Source organism: Hyaena hyaena, unplaced genomic scaffold (genome assembly GCF_003009895.1).
Source record: "Hyaena hyaena isolate Hyena2069 unplaced genomic scaffold, ASM300989v1 scaffold_820, whole genome shotgun sequence".
Taxonomy (NCBI): Eukaryota; Metazoa; Chordata; class Mammalia; order Carnivora; family Hyaenidae; genus Hyaena; species Hyaena hyaena.
In genome coordinates, this window is record NW_024081454.1 from 573,600 (window position 1) to 597,982 (window position 24,383).

General features: G+C 41.6%; 1 protein-coding gene and 1 non-coding gene across 2 annotated transcripts in view; one reads left to right on the forward strand and one right to left on the reverse strand.

Annotated features, from left to right (window-relative positions):
- ADCY8 (adenylate cyclase 8) overlaps positions 1-24,383 on the reverse strand; it is a 217,938-nt gene that overhangs the window by 60,565 nt on the left and 132,990 nt on the right. Inside the window, exon 9 of the mRNA XM_039219469.1 lies at positions 9,885-9,985. Within this exon, the coding sequence (XP_039075400.1) occupies positions 9,885-9,985 (101 nt within the window). The remainder of the gene's footprint in view (positions 1-9,884; positions 9,986-24,383) is intronic.
- Positions 6,744-6,849, forward strand: LOC120221856. The gene has a single exon (XR_005525911.1). It is a non-coding gene; the product is annotated as a U6 spliceosomal RNA (small nuclear RNA).

Below are 24,383 nucleotides of genomic sequence, written 5' to 3' on the forward strand. Positions count from 1 at the left end.
TCTACACACAAAGCCGACCATATGGCTTCTTTGATTAAAACACTTCAAAGTGTCTTCTCTGCCAACCCGTCACAATTCCTCAGCAAGGCGTCACCTCCTTCTCAGTCTTCTCCCATGACCTAGCCGGCTCCTTCAGGAGGCAGTTGAGAGGACACTCACCTCCTCTGGGAAGCCTGCCTTGATCCATTTTGCTTTACGTCACTCCTATACATCCTCTTCCATCTTCCGCTTGCTCTACCAAAGGAGTCTTTGCGCTGCGGTCTAGCTGTTCAGCTAATTGCCTTACCCCTGCTTATTGATGACAGGGACCGGGACGGTGTACCTCACGGGTCCAGCACAAATGGGTACAGTAAGGATGTTTGTTAGGAATGTCAACACCCAGTGAGTGCACCAGATATGGCCCTTCTCGGCTCCCATAACTCCACTGACCAGAGTCAAGAGGAGAGTTCTGGAAGTTTGGGGGAATCTGGCAAGACCTTGCCATCACTCACAGCTCACCACCCTGAGACCATCCCTGACACCCCGGGCCCCACATGGCTCTTGGGGAGTCAGGAAACCCATTTCCTTATGGCACTCCCTGGTAACTTCCCTGATTCATTCACTGTCATAGTAAATACATATCTACAAACAGAGTATATACATTATCTATATGCATAATATAGACATAGACGTATCTACACATGGATCTATATATATAGCATATAAGTAGCTACATAATGGCATATACATCATCTATATGCCCAGCATAACAGACACATCTACATATGAGTCTATATAACGCATCATATATGGCATATACACTTAGACATACGCATATATTTTAATTATTTCTTTGTCTCCTGCCACTATATTCTAAGATCCAGGAGAACAGATTTTTTTTGGTCTTTTTTGGTTCACTGATCTATTCCTAGCATTGAACACAAGTCTGGCTCATAACAGGGATTCAATTTAGCAGAGGTACATTGTCTTCCCTTCTCTCTCTCTCTCTCTCTCTCTCAAAACTTTTTAAATTGTAAAATGAAACATAAATACAGAAAGCCACCCTGAAGTATAGCTTAATTAGTTATTATAACATGCCTGCCTTTGTAATGACCACTGAGTTCATGAAACAGAGCTCTGCAGGGAACTCTGCAAGCCTATCCCTACGCCCAGCTACCCCTCTCTTTCACCCCCAATCACTTTCCATTCCTTTATAGTTTTATCCTACTATTAGACATTACATTTTAGTCTTGACCATTTTTAAATTACATCTGCTTTATCTTTTAAGTTTTGAAAACAAATCTACAGGTTCTCTCATTATCCCTTTATTTTTTTTACAGTTCATTTACTGAAGAATATATCCCCCATGACTGATAGCATCTCCCACTGCCAGGATTTTACTTCTGCACACTCATTCACCACCCTTCATCCTCCGTGAGTCCTGCACATCAGAAGCTGGAATCAAAGGCCTGATCACTTACATTTAATCCCTTCAGTAAGACTAGAAACGTGTTATGTCCTTCAATTAGGAGATACAGTTGTCTCTCCTTTTGTATGGATAGTGTCCTCTGATGCTCAGTCCTTGATCCATTAATTTCATTGTCGGAAAAAGGCGACATCTTAATTCTATAATTTCTTTCAAAATTACTGGCATGAACAATTTGGCGATGTTCCCACTCCCATCCTATTTGGTAATTCTGTGGTGCACTTCATGCAGGAAAGAAAAAAATATTTCTCTTCTTCTTTTTCTCCTTCTTCTTCTTCTCCTTCTTTTTTACTAGTTTCCAAGATAAACAATCAGTTCTCTATTGTTTACAGACAGTCACCAACTTCAAAAACTGTTATCATAAATGCATAAAGTTAAAAATAATTGCTGGGTTTTCACTGAACATTTTAACACTTATCCATCCTGAAGCTCAAATTATTCCATTTTGGGAGAGTGAGAGCTTCTTCAGTGTGGCTTCTGAGTCCTTTGGTGTGGCTGATAAACTTGATGGCTTCCTTTCTTACTAGTAGGACATGTTCAAGTCTCATCTTGCGTTATTTCCCATGCCATCCTTGGAATCATACATTATTCCCCCCCACCCCAAATTTTTTAAAATAAAACCTGGAATACTACTGCAAGAGCGCAGTCTGGCCCCTTGTTATGCTCATAGATACTGGGTTGGACATTATTTCTAGGATTATATTTGTATCTACAATCCAGGATACCACCTTCATTAAGATGTCATATCTCCGTAGGCTCTCCTCACTATGACAATTTCTTAGACGTCCTTTGCTTTAAATTACCTTGACAGTTGTGAGGAGTACTGGCCAGGTATATTGCAGAATGTTTTTCAATTGGAATTCCTCTGATTTTTTTCATGATTAGGTTATGGGTTTTTGAAAGGAAGACCACAAAGGTTATGTGCCATTTTCATCACATCCTATCAACATGATTTATCACTATTGATTTGAGGTTACCCTTCATCAGCTGACTGAGACAGTAGGTAGGTGTCTTATTTTTCCATGCTTTCCCTCCACTCATACTGTACTCTTTGGAAGGAAGATACTTTTAAGATAGCCACACTTGCCCACAGGAGTAAGGAGTTAAACTCCACCTCCTTGAGGAAAGAGTAGCTACATAGATTATTTGGAACTCTTCTGAATGGGAGATTGACCCATTCTTAATTTATTCATTCAATCACTTATTTCTATCAGTATCCACCCACAGATATTTATTTTATATTTTGGGTTATAACCCAATTCTATTTTATTTATTTTCTTACTTAAGTTGTTTCAGCTTTGGCTCTGGGGAGTTTTTTCAGTTGGCTCCTACATCCCTTTGACATTCTCCCATCTTGTGTGTGTGTGTGTGTGTGTGTGAGTGTGTGTGTGAGTGTGTGTGTGTGTGTGTGTGTGTGTGTGAATACTTCCTTATTTTCTGGCCCTTGTCATCGTAATAGGTGTGTGTTGGTATAGTATTGTTGTTTTAATTTGCATTTCCCTAATGGAAAATTATATTGAGCATCTATCATATGCTTTTTTGACATTTGTTTATCTTCTTTGGTGAGGTGTCTGCTTGGATCTTTTGCCTATTTTAAAAATTGGGTTATTTGTTTTCTTATTGTTGAGTTTTAAGAGTTCTTTGTAAATCTTGGACACAAGTCCTTCATCAGATATGTGAGTTCTAACACTGTCTTCTAGTCTGTGGTTTGTGTTCATTCTCTGAACAATGCTTTTCACCCAGCAGGATTTTAATTTTAAGAAAATCCAACCTGTCAGCTTTGTCTTTCATGGATCATGATTTGGGCGTTATATCTAAAAACTCCCAACCAATCCCAAGATCATGAATTTCTCCTATGTTTTCTTCTGGAAGTTTTATAATTTTGCATTTAGGTATGTGAACCATTTGGAGTTATGTTTGTGAAAGGTGTAAGGTTTATGTATAGGTTTTTTTTTTTTTTTTTTATATGGATGCCCAATTCTTCCAGACCATTTCTTGAAAAAAATAGTCTTCCTCCATGGAATTGACTTTGCACCTTGTAACAAACCAGTTGACTAGTGTGAGTCTATTTCTGGGCTCATTCTTTTTATATTATCTTAAAATTAGGTAGTGTGACTACTCTAGTTTTGTTGGGTTTGTTTGTTTGTTTGTTTGTTTGTTTTGGTGTTTTATTGGCTATGCTACATCCTCTGCCTTCTCATATAAATGTCAGCATTAGTGTCTTGATATCTACAAACTAGCTTGCTAGGATTTTGAGTGATACTATATTGAATCTATAGATCAAGTTGGGAAGAACTGAAATTTTAATAATATCAAGCCTTTCAACCCATGAGCACAGAATTTATTTACATCTTTTTTGATTTATTGCATTGCATTGGTGTTTTTCAGTTTCATGCAAACAGATTCTGTACATATGTTGTTAGGTCCATACCCAGGTATTGAATTTTGGGAGCTTTAAAAAATATTGTCTAACTTTGAATGCCAATTTTTAATTGCTTGTATATGGCAAAGCGATTGATTTTGTGTATTGATCTGGTATGCCAGGACCTTGCTATATTTGCTCATAAATTTTAGGAGGGTTTTTCTCTTTTTTGGTGGATTTTTGGGGATTTTCTACATAGAAAGTCACATCATTTGCCAATACACATAGTTTTATTTCTTTGTTTCCCATATGTATGTCTTTTATTCCTTTTTGTTGTCTTATTTTACTAGCAAGAATGTGTAATATGATATTAAATAGTTGTAGTGAGATAGTACATTCTTGTCTTGTTTGTGGCATTACGGGGAAAGCTTCTGGTCTTTCACCACTAAGGATGATGCTAGTTAAGGTTCTTTGTAGACTGTATTTATCAAGTTAATGAAGTTCCCTTCTATTCTTAATTCTTTTCTTTTCTTTCCTTTTCTTTTCTTTTGTTTATTTATTTATTTTGAGACAGAGAGAGACAGAGCATGAGCAACGGAGGGGCAGACAGAGAGGGAGACACAGAATCTGAAAAGGCTCCAGGCTCTAAGCTGTCAGCACAGAACCTGATGCGGGGCTTGAACTCACAAACCGCGAGATCATGACCTGAACCGAAGTCAGACGCTTAACCTACTGAGCTACCAGGGCGCCCCTATTTTTAGTTTTTCTGAGATTTTTTCTTTAATGAGCTTTGGATTTTGTCAAATGCTTTTCTGTGTCAAATGAGGTGATCATGCGATTTTTCTTCTTTAGCTTGTTGATATGGTGGATTATATCATTGGATTTTCAAATGGTGAATACACCTTGCCTATCTGGAATAATTTCAATTTGGTCATGGTGTGTAGTTATTTTTATACATTGTTGAATTTGATCTGATAATATTTCATTGATAATTTTTATGTCCATATTGATGAAAGATATTGGTCCGCAGTCTTCCTTTATTTCAATGTCTTTGCTTGATTTTGATACTGGGATGATGCTGGCCTTGTAAAATGAGTTAGGGACTGTCCTTTCCACTTCTAACTTCTGGAAAAGGTTATGTAGAATTGGTATTATTTTTTTCTTTAGATCTTTGGTAGAATTCACCAGTAAAACCCTGGTGTTTTACTTCTTACTAAGTTTTTACATTATTGATTTGGTTTCTTTAATAGATATAGAGCTATTCAGGTTACTTTTTCTTTTTATGTGGACATGGGTAGTTTGTGTTTCATTTAATAAGTTGGTATATTTCACCTCAATTATCAAATTTGTGGGCATAGAGCTGTATGTAGTGTTCTTTTATTATCACTTTAATGGCCATGGGTTCTGTAGTGAAAAACTTTCTTTCACTTAAGATATTGGTAATTTGTGTGTGTGTGTGTGTGTGTGTTTACCTCTCTCTTGTGTTAACTTGGCCAGGGGTTTATTGATTTTATTGGTATTTTCAGAGAAGTGGATTTCTGTTTTGTTGGTTTTTTTTTGTTGTTGTTTTCCTGTTTTCAATTTCATTGATTTCTGCCCTAATTCATATGATTTCTTGTCTTCTATTTGTTTTAGGTTTAAATTCTTCTTCTTTCTCTGGTTTCCCAAGGAACAACTTAGATTATTGATTTTAAATCTCTCTTTCATGACACATGCATTTATTACTGAGAACTACTTTGGCTGCATCTTACAAATTTTGATAAATTGAATTTTCATTTTTATTTAGCTGAAAATGTTTTAAAATTTCCTTTTTTTTTTTTAACGTTTTATTTATTTCTAGGAGAGAGAGAGACAGCGTGAGCAGGGGAGGGTCAGAGAGAGAGGGAGTCACAGACTGAAACAGGCTCCAGGTTCTGAGCTGGCATTCAGCACAGAGCCCGACGCGGGGCTCGAACCCACAAACCAAGAGATCATGACCTAAGCGAAAGTCGGACGCTTAACCGACTAAGCCACCCAGGTGCTCCTAAAATTTCTCTTGAGGCTTCTTTGTTGGCCCATGTGCTATTTAGAAGTATGTTATTTAACCTTCAATTATTGGGCAATTTTCCAGCTATCCTTCTGTTATTGATTTCTAGTTTAATCCCACAGGGGTCTGAGAGCATACTTTGTATAACTTCTACTCTTTTAAACTTGACGAAGTGTGGCTTATGGCCCAGAATGTAGTTTATGACATGTCCCACCTGAGCTTGAGAAGACTGTATATCCTTCTTGCATGGAAGAGTCTATCAAAGTTGATTAGGTAACACAAGCTGACAGTACTGCTTCATCTCCTCGTCCTTGACGCAATGCTGAAGTCACGGACTGTAACAGACTTGTCTCTTTCTCCTTTCGGTTCTATCGGGCTTTGCTTCCTGTACTTTGACACTTTCTTCATAAACAGATACAAGACATGACATACATATGTTTTCTTCGAGAATTGATTTATCATTATGTAATGTCCTTCTTCACCTCTGCTAATTTGCCTTGTTCTGAGTCTACTTTGACTGAACTTAATATAGTTACAATAGCTTTCTTTTGATTACTGTTAGCATGGTATAAGTTTCTCTCTCCATTTACTTTTAATTGACTTCAGTTTTTATATTTAAAGAAGTCCTTAAATGCTTTGGCCTGTTTTTCTTCGCCCACTTATTTTTCTCTTTGTGTTTCAGCTTGCGAGTTTCTATTGACCTGTATATATTCAAGCTCTCTAATTCTTTCCATGGCCTTGTTGAGCCTACTGATGAACCCATTCATTCTTTCTGTTGGAGTGTTTTCATTCCTCATATTTCCTTTTGACTCTAAGAGTTTCTCTCTACCTATACTGCACATCTGTTCTTGCACGGTGTCTAATTTTTCTGTTGACACAGCTAATATACTGTGCTTGCTTCAGCACCACATAGATGAAAACTGGAATGAAACAGAGAAGGCTGGCATGACCCTGCACAAGGATGACACGCAGATTTGTGAGGAGCGCTTAATACATTACAAATAGCTATTTTAAATTCTCTGATAATTTCAGCATCTTTGTCATACCTGAACCTGATTCTAATGATTGCTTTGCCTCTTCTTGCCTTTCGAAATGCCCTGTAATTTTTTTGTGGAAAACTGGTCATATTGTATTAGGTAAGAGAAATGGAGGTGAATCTATCTTTACTGTGAGGATTTAGGTAAATGTCCCTCAGAGGTGGGCTATGTTTAGTGTCCGCAGTAGCTGTATATGTAAGGGCAACTTCAAATTCCTCTTGGGTAGTGTTTGCAGTAGCTATATATGTATGGGTGACTTCAAATTCCTCTTGGGTCCTTGTTTTTCGTCTCCGCTCTTGAACTGGGCTCCTCTGAGCACCCTTTCCCAGAAAGAATCTGTGTCTTGTAGCCCTTTCAGCCATAAGCCACCATTAATATTCTGGGTTCTTCTCAGTGTGGCGGGAAGGTGGGGGGGAGGGGCCCTGAGAACCCTCTTATTCTTCTTTTTGATGAAAAAAAAAATCCTTCCTTTTCACCTTCTGTTCCTCTGAAGCCATTCCTTGCTGTGTTTATGCATTCCGTGCTCCCTCTTGTAAAGTCTTCATTTCTGAAATCTCTCTGTCTTGTCATTTTTATTCCCTTCCTGAGCTTTCTTGTCGAATTTCTAAGTTTTTCTAATTCTGGTCTACACTGTTATTTCATGTCTTGAACCACATTAAGTGCTTCAATTCCTTTTGAAGTAGCAGGTTAAAGATTTGATATATGTCGCGGGCCTGTCTTTTTGCAGTGTTTTAATCAACTCTGAGGATATTGATCTATTTTTTTTCCCTTTTTTCCCTGTAATAGCCGGGACGGGACTGCCACTAATATGTTTTGTTGCTCATTTTTGTGCCAAATTAACCTTGCTGAACCTTTAGAAATAGGTGTGATTTAGGAGAGCTTTTTTTTTTTTTTTAAACTCTGGAGAGCTCTTTCTGTAGTTATTTTCCTGTGGCATCCAAAAAAGTGATGGCTACATTCTCTTTCCACTTTCACAAGGACTCTCTCTTTCCTTTTTTTCCTCTATATTCCTTGTTGTGAGGAATCTTGATTTCCCTCACAGAGGTCCTTCCAAGGCCTCTCCTGGGAGGGAGGTGAGGTGGTAGGTTTGGGGGGGGGTCTTCATGTGTGATGGTTCGTGCTCTGCAGACCTTACTGTGGTCCTTTGCACCCCCTGGATGCTGGATTAGGCAAACCCTTCTGGCTTTCAGCTGCGCTCTCAATCTGGCCCATGACACTTCCCAGTGAATAGCCCCCAGCTGGCTCTCCTGGGGCTCTTTTGTTCCTAGATATGACAGGTGCCTACTTGCTTATTTCTGATTCCTCACACACAGATGCTGACGTCACACCAATCCTGGGACTCTTGGGAAACTGTGGCCACCCACTTCCATCTGGGAATTTGTGGGGCAACTGCCTAACCTGCTTCTGTTGTAACGGTCCATGAGGTTTTGGGCTCTGCTGTCTAGCTGTTCACTATGTGGGAATTTTGAGAGATTCAGAAATATACTCCCTCTGTCCCCACCTGTCTCCTTCTCCTGGTACCCCTGCTGATCGAGAGAGGTCTAGCATGGCCATTCTCTGAGTGTTATTGAGCCTGAGCACCTTTTATCACTGTGGTCACAGCATCTGTGCTAGCTCACTCCTTCTTCAGCCGTGGCGCCCACCGTTGCCTTGCCTAAACCTCTAACCTAGACTCCCCATGTGCCCACAATTCTACAAACACAGGGGTTTCCGCACCTCCGTGCCTTTGCCAATGCTCTTTTTTTTTAAAAACTGGGAATGTTCTCCCATCTCATCCTGCTCGGCTCAAAATATTGCTTTTCTGCAAACTTTTCCTTAAACCATCTGGTCGTCATGAATCGCTGATTTTGGTACAAAGTAGGTAAGTAGTTAAAAGCACAGACTCTGTCTCTGCGTTCAACTCCCAGTTCAGCCATTATTCAGGTATGTGACCTTGGATGCATCCTCATCTACAGAATGGGAATCGGAGTGCGCCCTCATTTCCTGGTTGTTTTTGAGGCTTTGTGGAGACGATCCGTGAAAAGGATTGAGCATTTTCCTGCCAGGTAATAAGTGCTCACTGATTGGGAGTCATCATTAGTGTGTCTTAGAGGATGCAGACCTCCTCCCACAAAATTATACCATACTCAAGGTCTAGCATGTTGCTTGCCTGTATTAGACATTAAACAAATATTTGTCGATCGCATCAAAGGGGAAAACTCATGGTAAGTTTTGGGAGAAGGGAATTTACCTGAGAAAGCAGGTAAGGGCTTCATCCAAGTACAGAAAGAGCACAAAGTATGGCCACTAGCCTAATCCTGAACTTGGTCCCAACACTGGCTACAGCGCCCATGACCCATATAATATAAGTCTGTGTCTGGATGGAGCATCAAGAGCCCGACTCTGGAAGGAGACGTCCTGGGTTTGAATCCAGGCTGTAACATTTTCAACCACAAGCTCTTGTGCCAACCATTCCATTACTCCAGACCTCAGTCCTCTCTTCTTTAAAATGGGGACAGCAGTAGTACCTACTTCACAGGGTTGCCATGAGGATTTTATGCGTTACTGCACGTAAAGTATTTGTAATGGTGACTGGCCACATATAGGTGTTTAGAGTGTTATTAAAATGCCACCTCTGCTGGCCCAGAAAGCTATGATGCTGTATCTATGAACCACAAAGAGGAATTAACAAAGGAAGGAGACCATGGCGATATAGGCTTTGATACTTACTTGCCGCATTCATAGGTACAATGTCAAGTAAGAGCGGGACCTATTTTGATTTTGGTTGTTGTTTTTATTGAGATTGGGGAACGGCTCTTGCCTCGGTGGAGCAGGGAGATGGCGCTGAGTAAGACAACCGGGACAGACCCCGATATTGGCAAACATTTCATTATGGATCCTAGATTCCGTTATTTTAGATTCTGATCCCTTGTAAAGGTCAGTGGGCTGGCCCAGCTGAGGGACCATCAACTCACAAAGACATTTCACCTGATGACTGAGTCCTTTCGTATTTACCTTGAAGAAGGAAGCAAACTTTGTATTGCCGTGATAAATAGGAGAACCATAAACGCACAGACCAAGTTTGACTTGAATACTTCATCTCTCATTTGAGAATACTGTAATTAAAGAAAAAAAGGAGAATAAATTACTTTATAGCAAAGCTAGACTCCTGGAAGAGTTACGTTTTACCAGTGTTTGGAGTTGAGGGAAAACAGCGAGAAGAAACAAGGCATTTAAACAGTGTTTTTAAAAAGAGAGGGGTGCATGTCTTAATTAACCCTTCATGGAGCATTATCTCCATCCCTCCCTCCAACCCTCCAGCGAGAGCCCAGGAGTGAATACAATTTCCTTCGGAGCGAAAAGGAATGGGGAGGGACTGCGCCAGTTTCTGCAGTTCTTCCTCTGAACTAACAGCACTTTAACAAAACAGAAGAGCACACATCCATATATGTCACAAATCAAATTCACATTGACTTTCACGAATAAACTTGAGTCATTGAAGGGTCTCGCTCTATTTCTTGTTAGGTTTGGAACACAGGGAATGGTTTTGCCCGAGTCTTCCTGCCTCCTTTTTCATGGAAACTATTAAAAACATAAGTCCACAGAATCTTAGAAGAGAGAGCAGCCTAAGAGAGAGAGAGCCCCAGCAAGAGCAAGCCCTGTCACTCCACACAGCGAAACCCAACGCATTGACCACAGTACGCTCGATGCCCTTCTCCTGTCTGCCGGAGGCGGCCCTGGGGAATGGTGCTAACTTTATTTTGATGATCTAGAGTGCTCAGTAATTTCATTGTCCAGTCTTAACAGCTTCTGGAAGGTCAACGCTGAATGTGCACTTGCCTTAGTCCTGTCTAGTTTCTGGGACCCTCTTGGAGTCACTAAATGAAGAAGAATCCAATTCCTTCAGAAGGAGGAAAGGATTTTCAAAACTGAAGATGACCTTAACATTAGCCTAAAGCAAGCCCCTCACTTTCCCCCTAATGGCAGAGAGGGCAAGTAACGTGCCAGAGATCACACAGCTTGTGGATCATTTTTAGGGCAGGGGAACAGAAAGCTAAGCCTGTCTTTGGAACTTTGTCATCCTTGATTTGAATTTCACAGCGACTTTGTGAAGGAAACGAGTGAACAGAAGTCTTGCAACTCCTCAGGCTCCATGCCCCCAATACCAGGAGAAGATCTGGGCCAGGTCAATGAAATAGTATCAGTCCAACCTGTTGGTATGGCAGTCATAATCAACAGTTATGTGAGTTTGATTCTTTTGCCTGCGTCCTGCTGTGGTCTGGGGTTTAGACTGAACTGAGTGCTCAGTGTTGTGGTTAGGATAGGGGAAAGTCAATGTCCTGTGGCTGGCCAGCTCCATGGGGGGCAGTACAACATTGCTTGGGGACCCCACATTCACTGCTGTCTCAGGGCAGTGCTTTCTCTGCTCCTCAGGGCTGAGGCCTCTGTCTGCTTGCTGACGAGCTGTTTGGTATCTGGAGGGGAGCCTGGGCTATTCCCCCAAAGGATCATGATATGCCATCCTCACTCCTGATAAAACTATGGAAAATCCATATTATCAATGGTTGCAAAGAGTGTTACCTAAGACTGGAGCACAGGCATAGAGAGGCATACCCACACACAGTGGCTGGAAACTCAGTAAGGTAGCCACAAAACAGTTAATTCAAGGACAGACAGATGCCTGAATTTCTTCTAACAACTAATTGTACATGATCTGATTATTCTTTGTTGGCTGATGAATAGATTTAATTTAAAAATTTTTTAATATTTATTTTGTTTTTGAGAGAGAGAGAGAGACCTAGTGTGAGCGGGAGAGGAGCGGAGAGAGAGAGGGAAACAGAATCTGAAGGAGGCTCCAGGCTGTGAGCTGTCAGCACAGAGCCCAACGCAGGGCTTGAACCCACGAACTGTGAGATCATGACCTGAGGCGAAGTTGGACACTTAACCAACTGAGCCACCCAGGCGCCCCAGGACGGATGGATTTTAAACCAGCTTGGTGATATAGATTTGATAATGAGATTTTGAAAACAACACGAATGATTTTTAGTGTACTTATCCCTCTCCCTTTCTACATCTTCATCATCACCCCATCAGCATAGCACCTTGGCATTGTAACAGATCGTGGCCTTCAGGAAGCCTTCCTATGGCATCCCCAATGTTTACTCAAATGCCTGCTGATTACCAACAGATGATCTTCTCTGCTTTGTTGGAGCAAGTGGGTTTCTATCCTCTGAGCTGGGGCAGGCCATCCTAGGGTTCTAAATACCCTCAACTTGGACACGCCCAGTGCCTGAGAACTCACTCTTTTGCCAAGAGTTCTTTTCCACTTAGGGTCCATTTTTCCTGTGAAAAGGTCTTTCTTGTAGACCTTACGCTTGAGTCTCTGTGTCTTTTGGTTTCCTGAATGCTTCTTACTAATGGCTTTAAAAATGCCCCCATCGGGGCACCTGGGTGGCTCAGTCGGTTGGGCATCCGACTTCGGCTCAGTTCATGATCTCACGGTTTGTGGGTTTAAGCCCCGCGTCAGGTTCTGTGCTGACAGCCAGCTCAGAGCCTGGAGCCTGTTTAAGATTCTGTGTCTCCCTCTCTCTCTGACCCTCCCCTGCTCTCTTGCTCTCTCTCTCAGAAATTAAAAAAAAAATGCCCCCATCATCCTCATTTGTCCTGCCTGAAGTGCACATGGCTTTAGGCTTTTCCTTTTCTTCAGATGGCAGGCTGGGAAGATTTCCTCTGTCTCCAGATCTTTCACTCAGTCACTGGCTCGCTGTGAGTGAAGCCAGTTTCTCTGAACCTCACTTTTCCTATCTGTCAGATGGAGGGTTAATACAATTTATAGGCTCCCAATGCTATTATTTTATTTGTGCTAGAATTTAATGATGAATCTCCTTATTTTCATGTTTCAACTCCAGTTCCAGCACATTCCCAAGAAAGAGCCTTATAATATTTAGGAAGGTGATGTCCATCTAATATAAAGGACTGGGTTTCAGAATGGAGCACATTATTACTTTGGAAACACCAAGGAAAACAGACTATGGCAAGAAACTTCCTAATTGGCTCAGGACGATGCGGTACTGACATTGTGGAGTGATTCATTTCACTTCCTCTGGACTTAGCGAAGGTCTGACCACACTGGCTGGCAGCTATATTAAGTGACAAGTATGTTCCCTCCTGCCACAGCCAGAGGCTGCTCACCTCGCATCTGTTCTGTCCTCACTTGGCCCTGCTTATCCTTTTAAGTCTTAGTCATGAGTGAAATGGACCAATCTAGAACTGAGCTACCTGGAGTTGAACCCCAGCTCCCATCCCTACTAGCGATGGAACCCCTGACAAGTTTGCTAAGCTTTGTGCGTCACAGTTTGCTCATCAAGAAAATAAGGATACAAATAGTGTTGCTGGGAGAATGAAAGAGTTAGTATGTGCAAAGCTCCTAAGGCAGATGCTTAGGGCTCACGACAGCCTCATGCAAGTACTTCCTATAATCAATCGATTATACTTACTTTATTGCTATGCTTGTTACCTTTTAGAAGCCTGCTTTTCAACCTCACTGTTGCTTTCTAGAATGCTGTCTTCCGTTCCTCTTCACACAACGGTACCTTGTACTCAATAAGGTCCCCTGAAGTGTGGCTGATTGATTGGCCCATTATGTCAGAAAGAGAATTGTAATCTCATTTTTGGTTTTTTGGTCTTAGTTAAAAATCCTGTCCTTATTCCTTCCCTTTCCTCCTAAAAGATCTCCTCAGTGGGTGGAATTCTCCACATCCCCAGGGACCTTTAGGAAAGGAGTCCTTGGAAATGACCACTGGGCCTTTATAGTTCACTGAGCCCTTGATCTGCAAGAGAATGCATATATCTATATCTATATCTATCCATATCTATACCTATATCTATATTCAGATGAGAAACTTGAGAATCAGATATGGAGAAAGGGTTTGTCAAGGTCAATTGGGGGCAGGGGTTGGTGGCAGAGTTCAGAGAAGAAGCCATATCTCTTGGCTCTAAAATGAGTGTTTGCTCCATTCGACCAATGTCTGCGAGCAGAAAACGCCTGAAGCCAGCACCTGAGCCAGCTACTTGAATTAATGCCAATTAAAAGGGCATGCCACTTGGAACAAATTACAGATGTCTTCTTTGAAGTCTTCAATTAGAACTTGGATTACTTTTTGGTTTTTAATCTGTAAGACTCTCAGGAAATGGTCAAAATCTTGCAACATACTTGACTAATAATCACTAACGCCTGGTGCAAGGTAGGTGCCATGCTATGTACTATGTGGATGGCCTCTTTCAGTTACCACAGCAGCGCTTTGAGGAAGATACTGTTTATCACCTCCCCATTTTGCAGATAATGAAAATGAGGATTAGAATAATGGAGTAACTCAACCAGAAAGTCACAGATTTCAGTAGAGAATCCAGAGTTTTACCCGGAGTGCCATGTCTCATTGGCTGCACTGTCTGCTGCTACCTTGATGTTTTGAAGTCAGGGTCATCTTCATAGGGTGAACTATAGTGTCTCTTGCTCTATTTCAGTGATGTGGTTCATGATACAAAGAAAGGGAATGTCTTGAAAATTTGAGTCTATGTAAACCATGGTTAGAATGAGAGTAAAACACGATCTGGGCTAAGGATGGACTTTAGAGGGGGCACTTGGGAGGCTTAGTCAGTTTCAACTAACTGACTCAATTTCAGCCTAGGTCATGACCTCATTCATGGTCATAAGATCCAGCCCTGCATTGGCCTCCATGATGATGGCATGGAGCCTGCTTGGGACTCTGTCTCTCTTTCACTCTCTTCCCCTCTTGTGCACTCTTTCTCTCTCAAAATAATAAAGCAAACTTAAAAAAAAAAAAGGATAGACCTTGGAGATACCCTATGAATTAGTTTAATACATTGTCACTGCTGAATTTCCATGATTGATGAATGAATCCTCAACACAAAGCTCTACAAAGCTAAAGGCCCTTTTCTTAAGGCCTGCATGGCTGCACCAATAGAAGAAGCTAAAAGACACAGTGGACATTGTTTAAGGGTAACAATAGGAGGGACCATAATCTTCAAGTAATGAAAAAGTTGTTCTAAAAATAAAAGTTTCCCGCTTGTTTGATCAGGTTGAGGCTTGGTGCCCCTCCCACGGAGGTGGGGCAAAAAGAACATGCATTCCATTGTGTTCACATTGGGGACGTGGGCCCTGCATTCTCTTGAAAGGCATCTTCAGAAATGAAATCGGAGCCATGAGGATCTAAGGGTTCCTAGATCTGTCATACAGAAGCCTGAACCCCAGTTTGATCATACAATCATCACACCGTGTAGATTCTTCACCCAGAAAGGAGCGACCAGGGAAGCTACCTTTCGGAGGTGATGCACAGAGCTTCCCATATTGTTTTTGTGCCTGCGACAGGCCTGGAAAACCTTCCTGTATGTGTGGGACGGAAACTACCCTTTTTTTCCTTAGATTTTCCACTTGGGCTATGAGTGAGCTAAAGGGTACTGACTAAATGCTTGCTTGTATCTCAATAAGACGTAAAGAATACTTCTAATTAAAGCCATGACCTAGTGAACTGTCCAAACTACAACCATACTGTCTTTTTATCTAATTGTGTATGTGAGATTACACAATTTTGCAGGAGGAGCGGGTTGGATTTATCACCTTGGTCCAGTGCTTACTAATGTCAATTTCACTCAGTGAAACTTCTCAGAAATAAGCCATCAACTCCTGCCTGAAGATTTCCAGTGATGGGGAGAAATCAACCCCTTACTTGAGAGCCCATCCCATCATTGGATAAATCTAATTGGAAAAAGGATCATTTTCTAGTACGTCTTTCATTAGCATAAATTACTATGTTTGTGAAGTTAAAGAAGAATCTCAACTGGGACAATCTGCTCATTTTGCATGAATGAATGGAGGAATTTAACTTCTATTGTTAAACTCACGCATTATGTGGCGTGACAATGGCTAGAACACCCTTAATTGATCATTTGGGTAAAAGACATAATTGCAGTAAAAGAGGGAGGGGCTAATTTTCAATTATTCCCTATTTTGAAATAGACAGTCTTCTCTATCTTGGTGTGTAGTGTCTAACCAAATCATTGTTGAAAGCAATTCTATGAGTGACAAGTGTGTCTGAAGGACATCTCACTGTCAGACTTCTTCCCAAGTAACCTGACCTCTGAACAAAGATTTCCTCATCTTTAATAAACTCATAAGGAATCAGGCTAACACATATCTAAGATGGAGAGCTTCAGAAGAATGAGGCCTGTGGGGGACACTACCCCAGGCATGACAGAAGACCCTTAATGATGACACAACATCATTAATGTATTAGGATAGTATTTTATGGTCTTCCTTGGTAGGGAGGTTGACTGACATATGAGAATTCCAAGTGGGACTTTACAAAGCTTCCAATCCAAATCTCCCAGCCCACCCTCTCTCAAATGCCCCATTCTTGGGAGGAGAGACTCGTTCTTTCCTGACTGGCCCAGGTCCCCAAGCCATGATAAGCTCTACGGAGTGGTAACTACTTCTATGTCCCTTGTCTGGAAGCCCCCAGTTATAGGTGCTGGTGATGTCTACGTATGAAGAATTAAGATTGCTCTAAGAACTTGGCCAATGTCTTTTGGGCTGAAATTATCATAATTCTACCATTCTACACTGTACTTATGGGTGGAAATGGTACTTCTGACTCTGAAAATATTGGCTTTGTGGGACTAAAGCCAGCTAATTGGTCTGACGAGAAGATACAAGTGAAATGACCCTGGATATCATTTGATGGCCTAGAGGGTGTCAGAATAGCAGTAATTTTACAGGATAATATCATGAAGATAAAGGAGTCTCACAGAGCTACTGTTTGAATAAGGGATGGATTTTCTTCCTAAGCCTCCTTGAAATCTTTGCAACCTGTTCTTACCACCTGAAGGGGATGGCCTAAGTATTCTTACTATTCTGGGCCTTACACAAGTAGTAAATACTCAAGACTAACCTGATACTGCAACACACTATTTTAAAAAATGATTTAAAAATAAGGTCATGAAAATGATCAAGGCGTGTCCGATTCAGAAAAATAAGAGCGAACACCTTAGACCATTTTGTTCATGCTTCATAGTCCTACCTCTCTGATCTACAGAGCCCTGAGGAGGGCACTTGGCGGAATGAGCCCTGGGCATTGTCCATAAGTCATGAACCACGGGAATCTACCCCCAAAACCAAGTGTACACTGTATACACTGTATGTTAGCCAATTTGACAATAAATCATATTTTAAAAAAAAGAAATGAAGTGGTCCAACAAATTATGAATGTCTCCAAGAAAAAAAATGCATTTCTTTACTACCTAATTCCAGAGTCCAACATTCCAATCGATTAGAAAATTCCTTCATTCACCTAGTCTTTGCTTTGGCCCAATTCCTCCTTAATGACGTCATCCTACTCATTGTAACTTCAACAGGAGTGGATGCGATGAAGGAAAAAAAAAGTGTCCAAGTGTGTGATGCATTTTTCCAGAACTCTTTCAAGCCCCCACTTAACTTTGATCTCTTAATAAAAGATAAAGAAAACGGAGAACTTCTGAACATAGATAAGAACCAACTGCACTCAGCCAAAGGCTTATCTGAAGGTTCTCTTGTGTGACAAATCCTTGTTTTTATGTAGCCGCCGACAGAAAAAAAAGTAGCATCACATGAATGTTTTGAAAGTACGCAGCACAAGATTTGGTTCATTGCAAGTACTATCTATGCAGGTATGATGACTATTGAAGAAGTGGGTGAAATGTGATCACTGACTTGTGTGTGAAGCTCACCCATAGCTTTGTCTAACACACCTTTGGTCTTGGAGGTGGCTAGTCTGTTTTGGCCTGCTCTCCCAAACTATCTGCTCACACAGCTCATTCCTTGACTGCTCACACCACCCGGCCTTCTGCTTGGAGACGCAGCTCAGGGGCCATTGGAGGGCTCAGCATTCCTGTGGGCACTGCCCTGAGATGGAGCTGTCGTGCGTGCCTGCTTATTCGCTTATTTTATTTTCACATGTGCACAGGCAGTGGGAATGATGGGGCTGCCCTGGTTTTATCTGGGCACTTCCAGAAACACGTGGTGGATTGTGTGTGTGTGCATGTGTGTGTGTACACATATGCTTGTGTACATATCTGTGCATGGGGGGGTGTGCCTGTCTTGCATGTGTGTGTAAATGTACGCATATGTGCCTTGTGTGTACATGTATGTGCACACATGTGGCTCTGTATACATGTGTACACACCTGTGCACAGATGTGTACAGGTACCTGTGTCATGCATATACGCATGTGTACATACATGCAGACACATGTCTATGTACGTGTATGCATGGCTGCGTGTATGCAGGTGCACATGTATGTGCACTGGTGTGTACATGTGTGAATGTGTACACATCCATGTGTGTACATACACACATGTGTACATGCATGTGCATGGGTGTGTACATATATGCATGTTCACATGTCTATGTGTGCCTGTGCACATATGTATGTATGTGCATATGCCTGTGCATATGTGTGTACATGTATGAACATGTACACATCTGCATGTACATGGGTTATGTACATATATACATGCATGTATGTCTGTACAGTTGCGTGGGTGTGAGCATGTATGTGTACGCATTTGTACATATCTGCACATGTGCATGGAGGTATGTGTACATATACATATGCATATGTGTCTGTGCATGTTGCATGGGTGTGTATGTAGGGAAGGTAAAGAGAGAGTGAGAGAAATTTTCATGGTTTAATTTTGAGTTTTTTCTTCCAAGGTATTTGCCACATGCATCACTATATAATCCCTCCCATACACTCCCTAGCCCCATTCACAACACATCCCAAACTATATGAAAAGCAGGCATCTGAAAACAATCAGATCTTGTGAAGTGTGGCAGAAAAAGTCCAAGGTTTGGAAAAAGCTAGATTTGAATACTTATTCTGCTGTCTTCTACATGTTTGAGCCCTAAGAAAGTTATCCCCAAATCTCTGAGCCTCCCTCATCTATCAAAGTAAAACTGATCCCTGCATGAAAGGACTGCTAGAAAAATCAAGTGAGGTAATGAATATAAAATGCTTATGGTCAGGCCTGGTAAGTAAGTGATCAGCAAATGCCAGCTTCCTTACAACACTGCTGCCTCAAGACACTTAACAAGTACTATCTGCATTTCATGTGCACAGCTACCTTGTGAGGTGGTCATTACCATGCCCATTTCTAGAATGGGAAGTTCAGTGACTTGCCCGAGATCACGAACTGGGGTGTCAGTTGGAAGGAAGTAGAAGCCATGTCTTTCTGTCTCAGTCTGTGTCTAAAGCAGGCAGTATACAACGAAATCTCTGAGCTGAGCCCGCGACTCCCCAGGGATCGCAAGCACAGACAGAAAGACAGTCCTTGCAAGGGCGTAAAGAGACCCATGTGTGAAATATACAATCCTTCGCTGGCTTGGTCTCGTGGGAAGAAAGGCATGGTCTTTGGGACACCAAAGAGAGCTGAGCTTTCTCACCTTACTTGGAAGATGGTGATAATAGAGAATTTGGAATGATCAAATCATTTAGAGAAAAGACACCTGGGGGAATCTAGGTGGCTCAGTTGGTTGAGTGTCCAACTTCAACTCAGGTCATGATCTTGCAGTTTGTGAGTTCCAGCCCTGCATCGCACTCTGTGCTGACAGCTCAGAGCCTGGAGCCTGCTTCAGATTCTGTCTCTCTCTGTCCCTCCCCCAATTGTGCTCTGTCTCTCTATCTCTTTCTCAATAAATAAATAAACATAAAAAAAAGACATCTGAATGATCCTTACATAGTTAAATACATCCTGGGTGGGGGGCAAGGTGGCCATGCATGTGCGCAGTGACTGAGAGGCAATGCTGGGAAGGGCTCCCTCAACAGGCTGTCTGCGTGCACTTGGTTGGTGTGCACCTTTATGTACTTATGTGACTACATATGTGTGCAGGCTGTGCCCCTGGTGTACAAGACACAATAAGATGGTCACCCCCCACCATTTTTAATGAAGCAGTTTCTTTAAGGAGGCTCTAGACGTGTGAGGTTTATTTTAAGTGAGGGTTTAGCCTCTTCCTGATTTGGATTGGCATAGGATTTATCACAAGAGAAGGGAAAAGAAGAACTATTGCATTTATTCAAACATCTATTATGTGAGTATTATGTCATCTTCTATTCACAACAACCCAATGAGGGGCAGATATGATCATCATCATCTTAGTGAGAGCACCTTGTCCTGTGTCACCCATCAGTAACTGGTAGGAATTGGGTTCAAGCATATTTGTCCTTTAATCAAGTGTATGTTCTCTCTCTGTTGTTTAACAAAGACCAGACACTTGTGAGATAAATGAGGCTTACGAATGTCCACCTGAGAGAAGGAAAGCTCTCAACTTGTCGGCATCCACTAACGACCAGGAAATTCATCAACCCTCCTTTACATCTACTTCTATTTCCAAAGTGGGATTTGAACCAAGGTTTGCTTGACTCCAGAGTCTGAGCTCCTAGGAGCACTGTGAGCTGCTCAGAGACATTCTGTCTAGGCCTGTCTGAGGCCATACTGGCATCCAGTGTGGATCTAGGACCTTCTGATATGCCCTGATCTCTGAAGATGTGAGGCAAGCGGCAACCCCAAGTCCTAACATCCAGCCAAGGACAGAGAAGGGTGGCCTCCAACTTGGGACAAAGGAATCCTGAAAGACTGTTTCCCTAAATGTAGATCCCCCTGAAAAATCAGAGTCTTGGGGACAGAGTAATGGGTGGCTACTTGTATTTTCAAAAGATCCCCAGGTGATCTTCTAGGTGGAAAAATATCAGCCTAGGACAAAGAAACTTTTTATCACTTAAAATTTTTGCAATCACATAAGGAGGTCTCTTCTCAAAGAAGAAGGTTTTGGAATTTAAGCACAAAGATGCCAGCATTGAAAAAAAGAAGGAAATTTAGTCAGTGATATGGTTTGATTTTAATACATATACTCCCCAAACACTCACATCGAAAGCTTAAATTCCCATAAATAGATTTTGAACTCTGTATTAAACATAGCCTAATCTTTATCTGAGATAAGGAAGTTGACTCATTCTGAGGTGATAATACTGATTTTGAACACTAAGCTTAATAAAGTCACTCCAGGTAAGTGTCCCTATGCTACTGAGCTAGCTCTTCAGGCGCTCAAAATATTGGGCCAGTTTATCTGGCCTGGAAGCATCTGTACATAATTGTAATTAATTGCCTTCCCCATCCTAAGCCTCATAACTAATAAATAAATAAACAGCCTTGTCCTAGAAGAGAAATGAAGACCAGAAGCTGACAAATATCACCTTGTAAATGTTCTGGGGTTAAGTTTTTCACTATATAACGAATACTCACAAACCAGTAAGACCGAGGTGAGCACCACGATGAAAGATGACAATTAAGGAAAATGTGCCAATCACAAAGGAAGAAATAGACAAAAATATAAAAGCACATACAGAATTTCAATGTCAAATGATTAAAAAAATAAAAGTGACAGGGAGGTGCCATTTCCTATCGAAGTGACAGTTTAAAAGTATAGGCACAACTTTGAGAGCAATTTCGGAATGTATATCAAGTGTTTTTAAATGTGGATTCCCCTATAGCCATTTTTAGGATTTATCCTAAGGAACGAATTAAGCATGGGCGTATGACTTAACCAAGGCAGTGGTCATTGTGATGCAGTTTATAATTTATCATAGTGAAAAACTGAGAAAAGATGAGCCAAAGATGGTGAAAACATGCAATGAAGTAATATACAGTTACAAAAATTTGTACAAAACTTTGTAACTGCATATTTAATAATAAGGGAAAAAGCTCAAGCAAAGAACGCTCAACACCATGTCACCCATCATTATCTACAAAACAATCCCATTTTAAAATAAAATAATTGCATGGATAAGTACCAAGGATCACAGCCACGAAAGCACAGCATGACAGATGTCCAAATCTTTACAGGGGTTATCCTGGATTGTAAGATCATAAGAGATATCATTTTCTTCTTTTTGTCTTCTATGCCTGGCATAAACTTTTATTAGTGAAAATACATTCATTTTTTATAAGAAAAAGGTCATATATAAGAAAAGAAAAAATCCAATAAGATCAACAGTATTGGACAAACATGTCATGTTTCTACAACCCTTTACCATAAGTCTCGTTTTTGTTTGCCTCTGAGATCTGTCAGCTGTCTCGGAAAATAGTTAGCTTGAGACTAAAGAAGGGCAGAGGATTTTTCTGTGAAATTTGGGAAAACCTCTGATGTCTGGTCTATGCCCCTCCCACCCAGTCTCCCCCCAGAAGTCTGCTCAGAACGTCTTCGTGGGATTCTGGGAACTAGAGACGCTAAGAATCACTGATTCTAATCTGGCTGGGGCCCAAGCCCTGGCTCACATTTCTCATCATCTGTATCAGTAAGTTTTGAGAGTGAAGAGAGGTGCTGCTAATAATCACACTGAGAAAATAAATGTCCCAGGCAAACCAGGACATATGATCACCATGGTCAGAGCAATTCATTGCATTGATTGCCGAAATGTACAAGGGGCTGTCCAATTGTCTCTTTCCAGATGAGGAAACTGAGGACCCGAGAGAAGGAAAAATGTGTTGCCCAGTCTTGGTGAAGACACATGGAGTCCTGAGCATGCTTTTCTGAAGCTGAACACAAAAGATTCCTCTGTGTGTTTGTGTGTGTGTGTGTGTGTGTGTGTGTGTGTGTGTGTACCACCATGAAATGACATGGTAAGAAGTGAGCAGAACTTCACAGACTTCCATCCCAAAGCTTCGCTGCTAAGAGTTAGATCAACACTGACTCATGTCTTTTGGCTCTTACAGTTCTAAAAAATATCCTGAGACCAGATACAGGAGTCAAGGCAGTCTTCCCTAAATTTCTCCTTGATCTGCATCTTCGTTCATTCAGCAAGCATCTATGCAACACCACGAGGTGTATAAAAGTCCCAGTTCATGTAACACTGTTGGTGGATGTGTCAATTTTTATATGCAAATGAGACCAGGAAATGTGTGAGCGATATTTCAAGGGAGCTTTGATGTTCTCTAGGTCACTATAAACATGGAGACAGGAATGCATTCCTTTGTTTGCATTTCTTACTGTTCAAGCAGAGTGAAGCCTTTTCTTCCCCACAAAAGTTCCAGTGGTAAAATCATGGCTTCCATTTCCTGTTTTCCTTTTGGACAGTGTGCCTTTATGGCTCAAACTTGCTCCTAAGAAGCAAGATAGGGCAGCGGGGGGATGTCAAATACCGTATATATTTCAATAACTCTAAGATGTGCTATTTTTTTCTCACCTTTTAACATCTCTGGAACCAGAATGTAACTTATTCTCAGTGGAGTCTTAAAGCCCCGAATCCTTCCAGAGAGGTCTTTGACTGCTTCTCCTGATCAGCAGGGGGCAATGTCAACCCAGGACTTCTTTACATTCAGTTCTCTGCCTGAGTCTTCTTAAAGACCACATTCAGTGTGTGGAATCACGTGGCAAAGCTATGTGCTTCCATTTTGGAGTTTCACCTCCTGGAGAGCTCTTTTCTGGCCTCGCCAGTATCAGGGGATGATACTTACCTTGAGGGTAAGACCAGTTTATTAGGAGGAGTTCCTTTTAGATTCCTCATCCTGGGTGAGTTTTCCTTCTCATAGAAAATAGGGCATGTCATAGTTGACGGTACCCTTTGAGTCAATAAAATGTGGTAGCCAGATTTTGGAATCTAGGACCTCTACTTGACCTCAAGGAGGCTCAGTTTTCTCTTTCATAAGCAGGACAGTAATATTTCTCTGAGGACGCAATAAACTGAGATGCAGAAACACCAGGCTCACAGTAGAGGCACACTGATGTTGGTCTCTAGTTTTGGAATCTGATGGACTTGAAGGCGCTGTGTTAATTTTGCTAAGGCTTTAGGACTCTTTCTTACTCACTCTGTCCCCCGAACCCCTGCTCCCTGCCTCCCTCTACGTTTCAAAGTTCAAAGAGGAGAGAATGAAGCTAGCTCCACATTTCTGTCTTTATATGAGGGCCTGGGAGAGAACGAGGCCCATGACTCCCAGGATAGACAGTGGGGTGCATGGGCCAGGCACCGGCTGGGGGCTCCCAGAGGACTCAGATCGAAGCCCCTCTACTGACAGGTGGGAGTTTGAGCAGGCCACCTCATCGTTTCTCCGTGTTTCCATTTCATCAAGCATAAAAATGAGGCTCATCATAGCACTTAACGTCACATTGTCATTGTCAGTGCATTTGTTCTAAAGGCTTAGAATAGTGCCTGGTATTTGATAAAGACTCAGTGATTCCTGCTTATTATATATCCTCTGCTTGACAGTAATACAGCCCCTAGAGAGAGTCTCAGAGCAAAAGTCAATGAGGAGTGTCTCCGTGACAGAGGGGAGTGAACCTTTACTGCTGCACCCCACTGTCCTCACCGCGGGGAAGCAAACCGTGCAACTCAGAGCCCGCGCTGGAAGGTGCAAGGCTGGACAGTCAGTGGGCAAATCCCCACATGTACCTTCAGGGTACTACCCTTT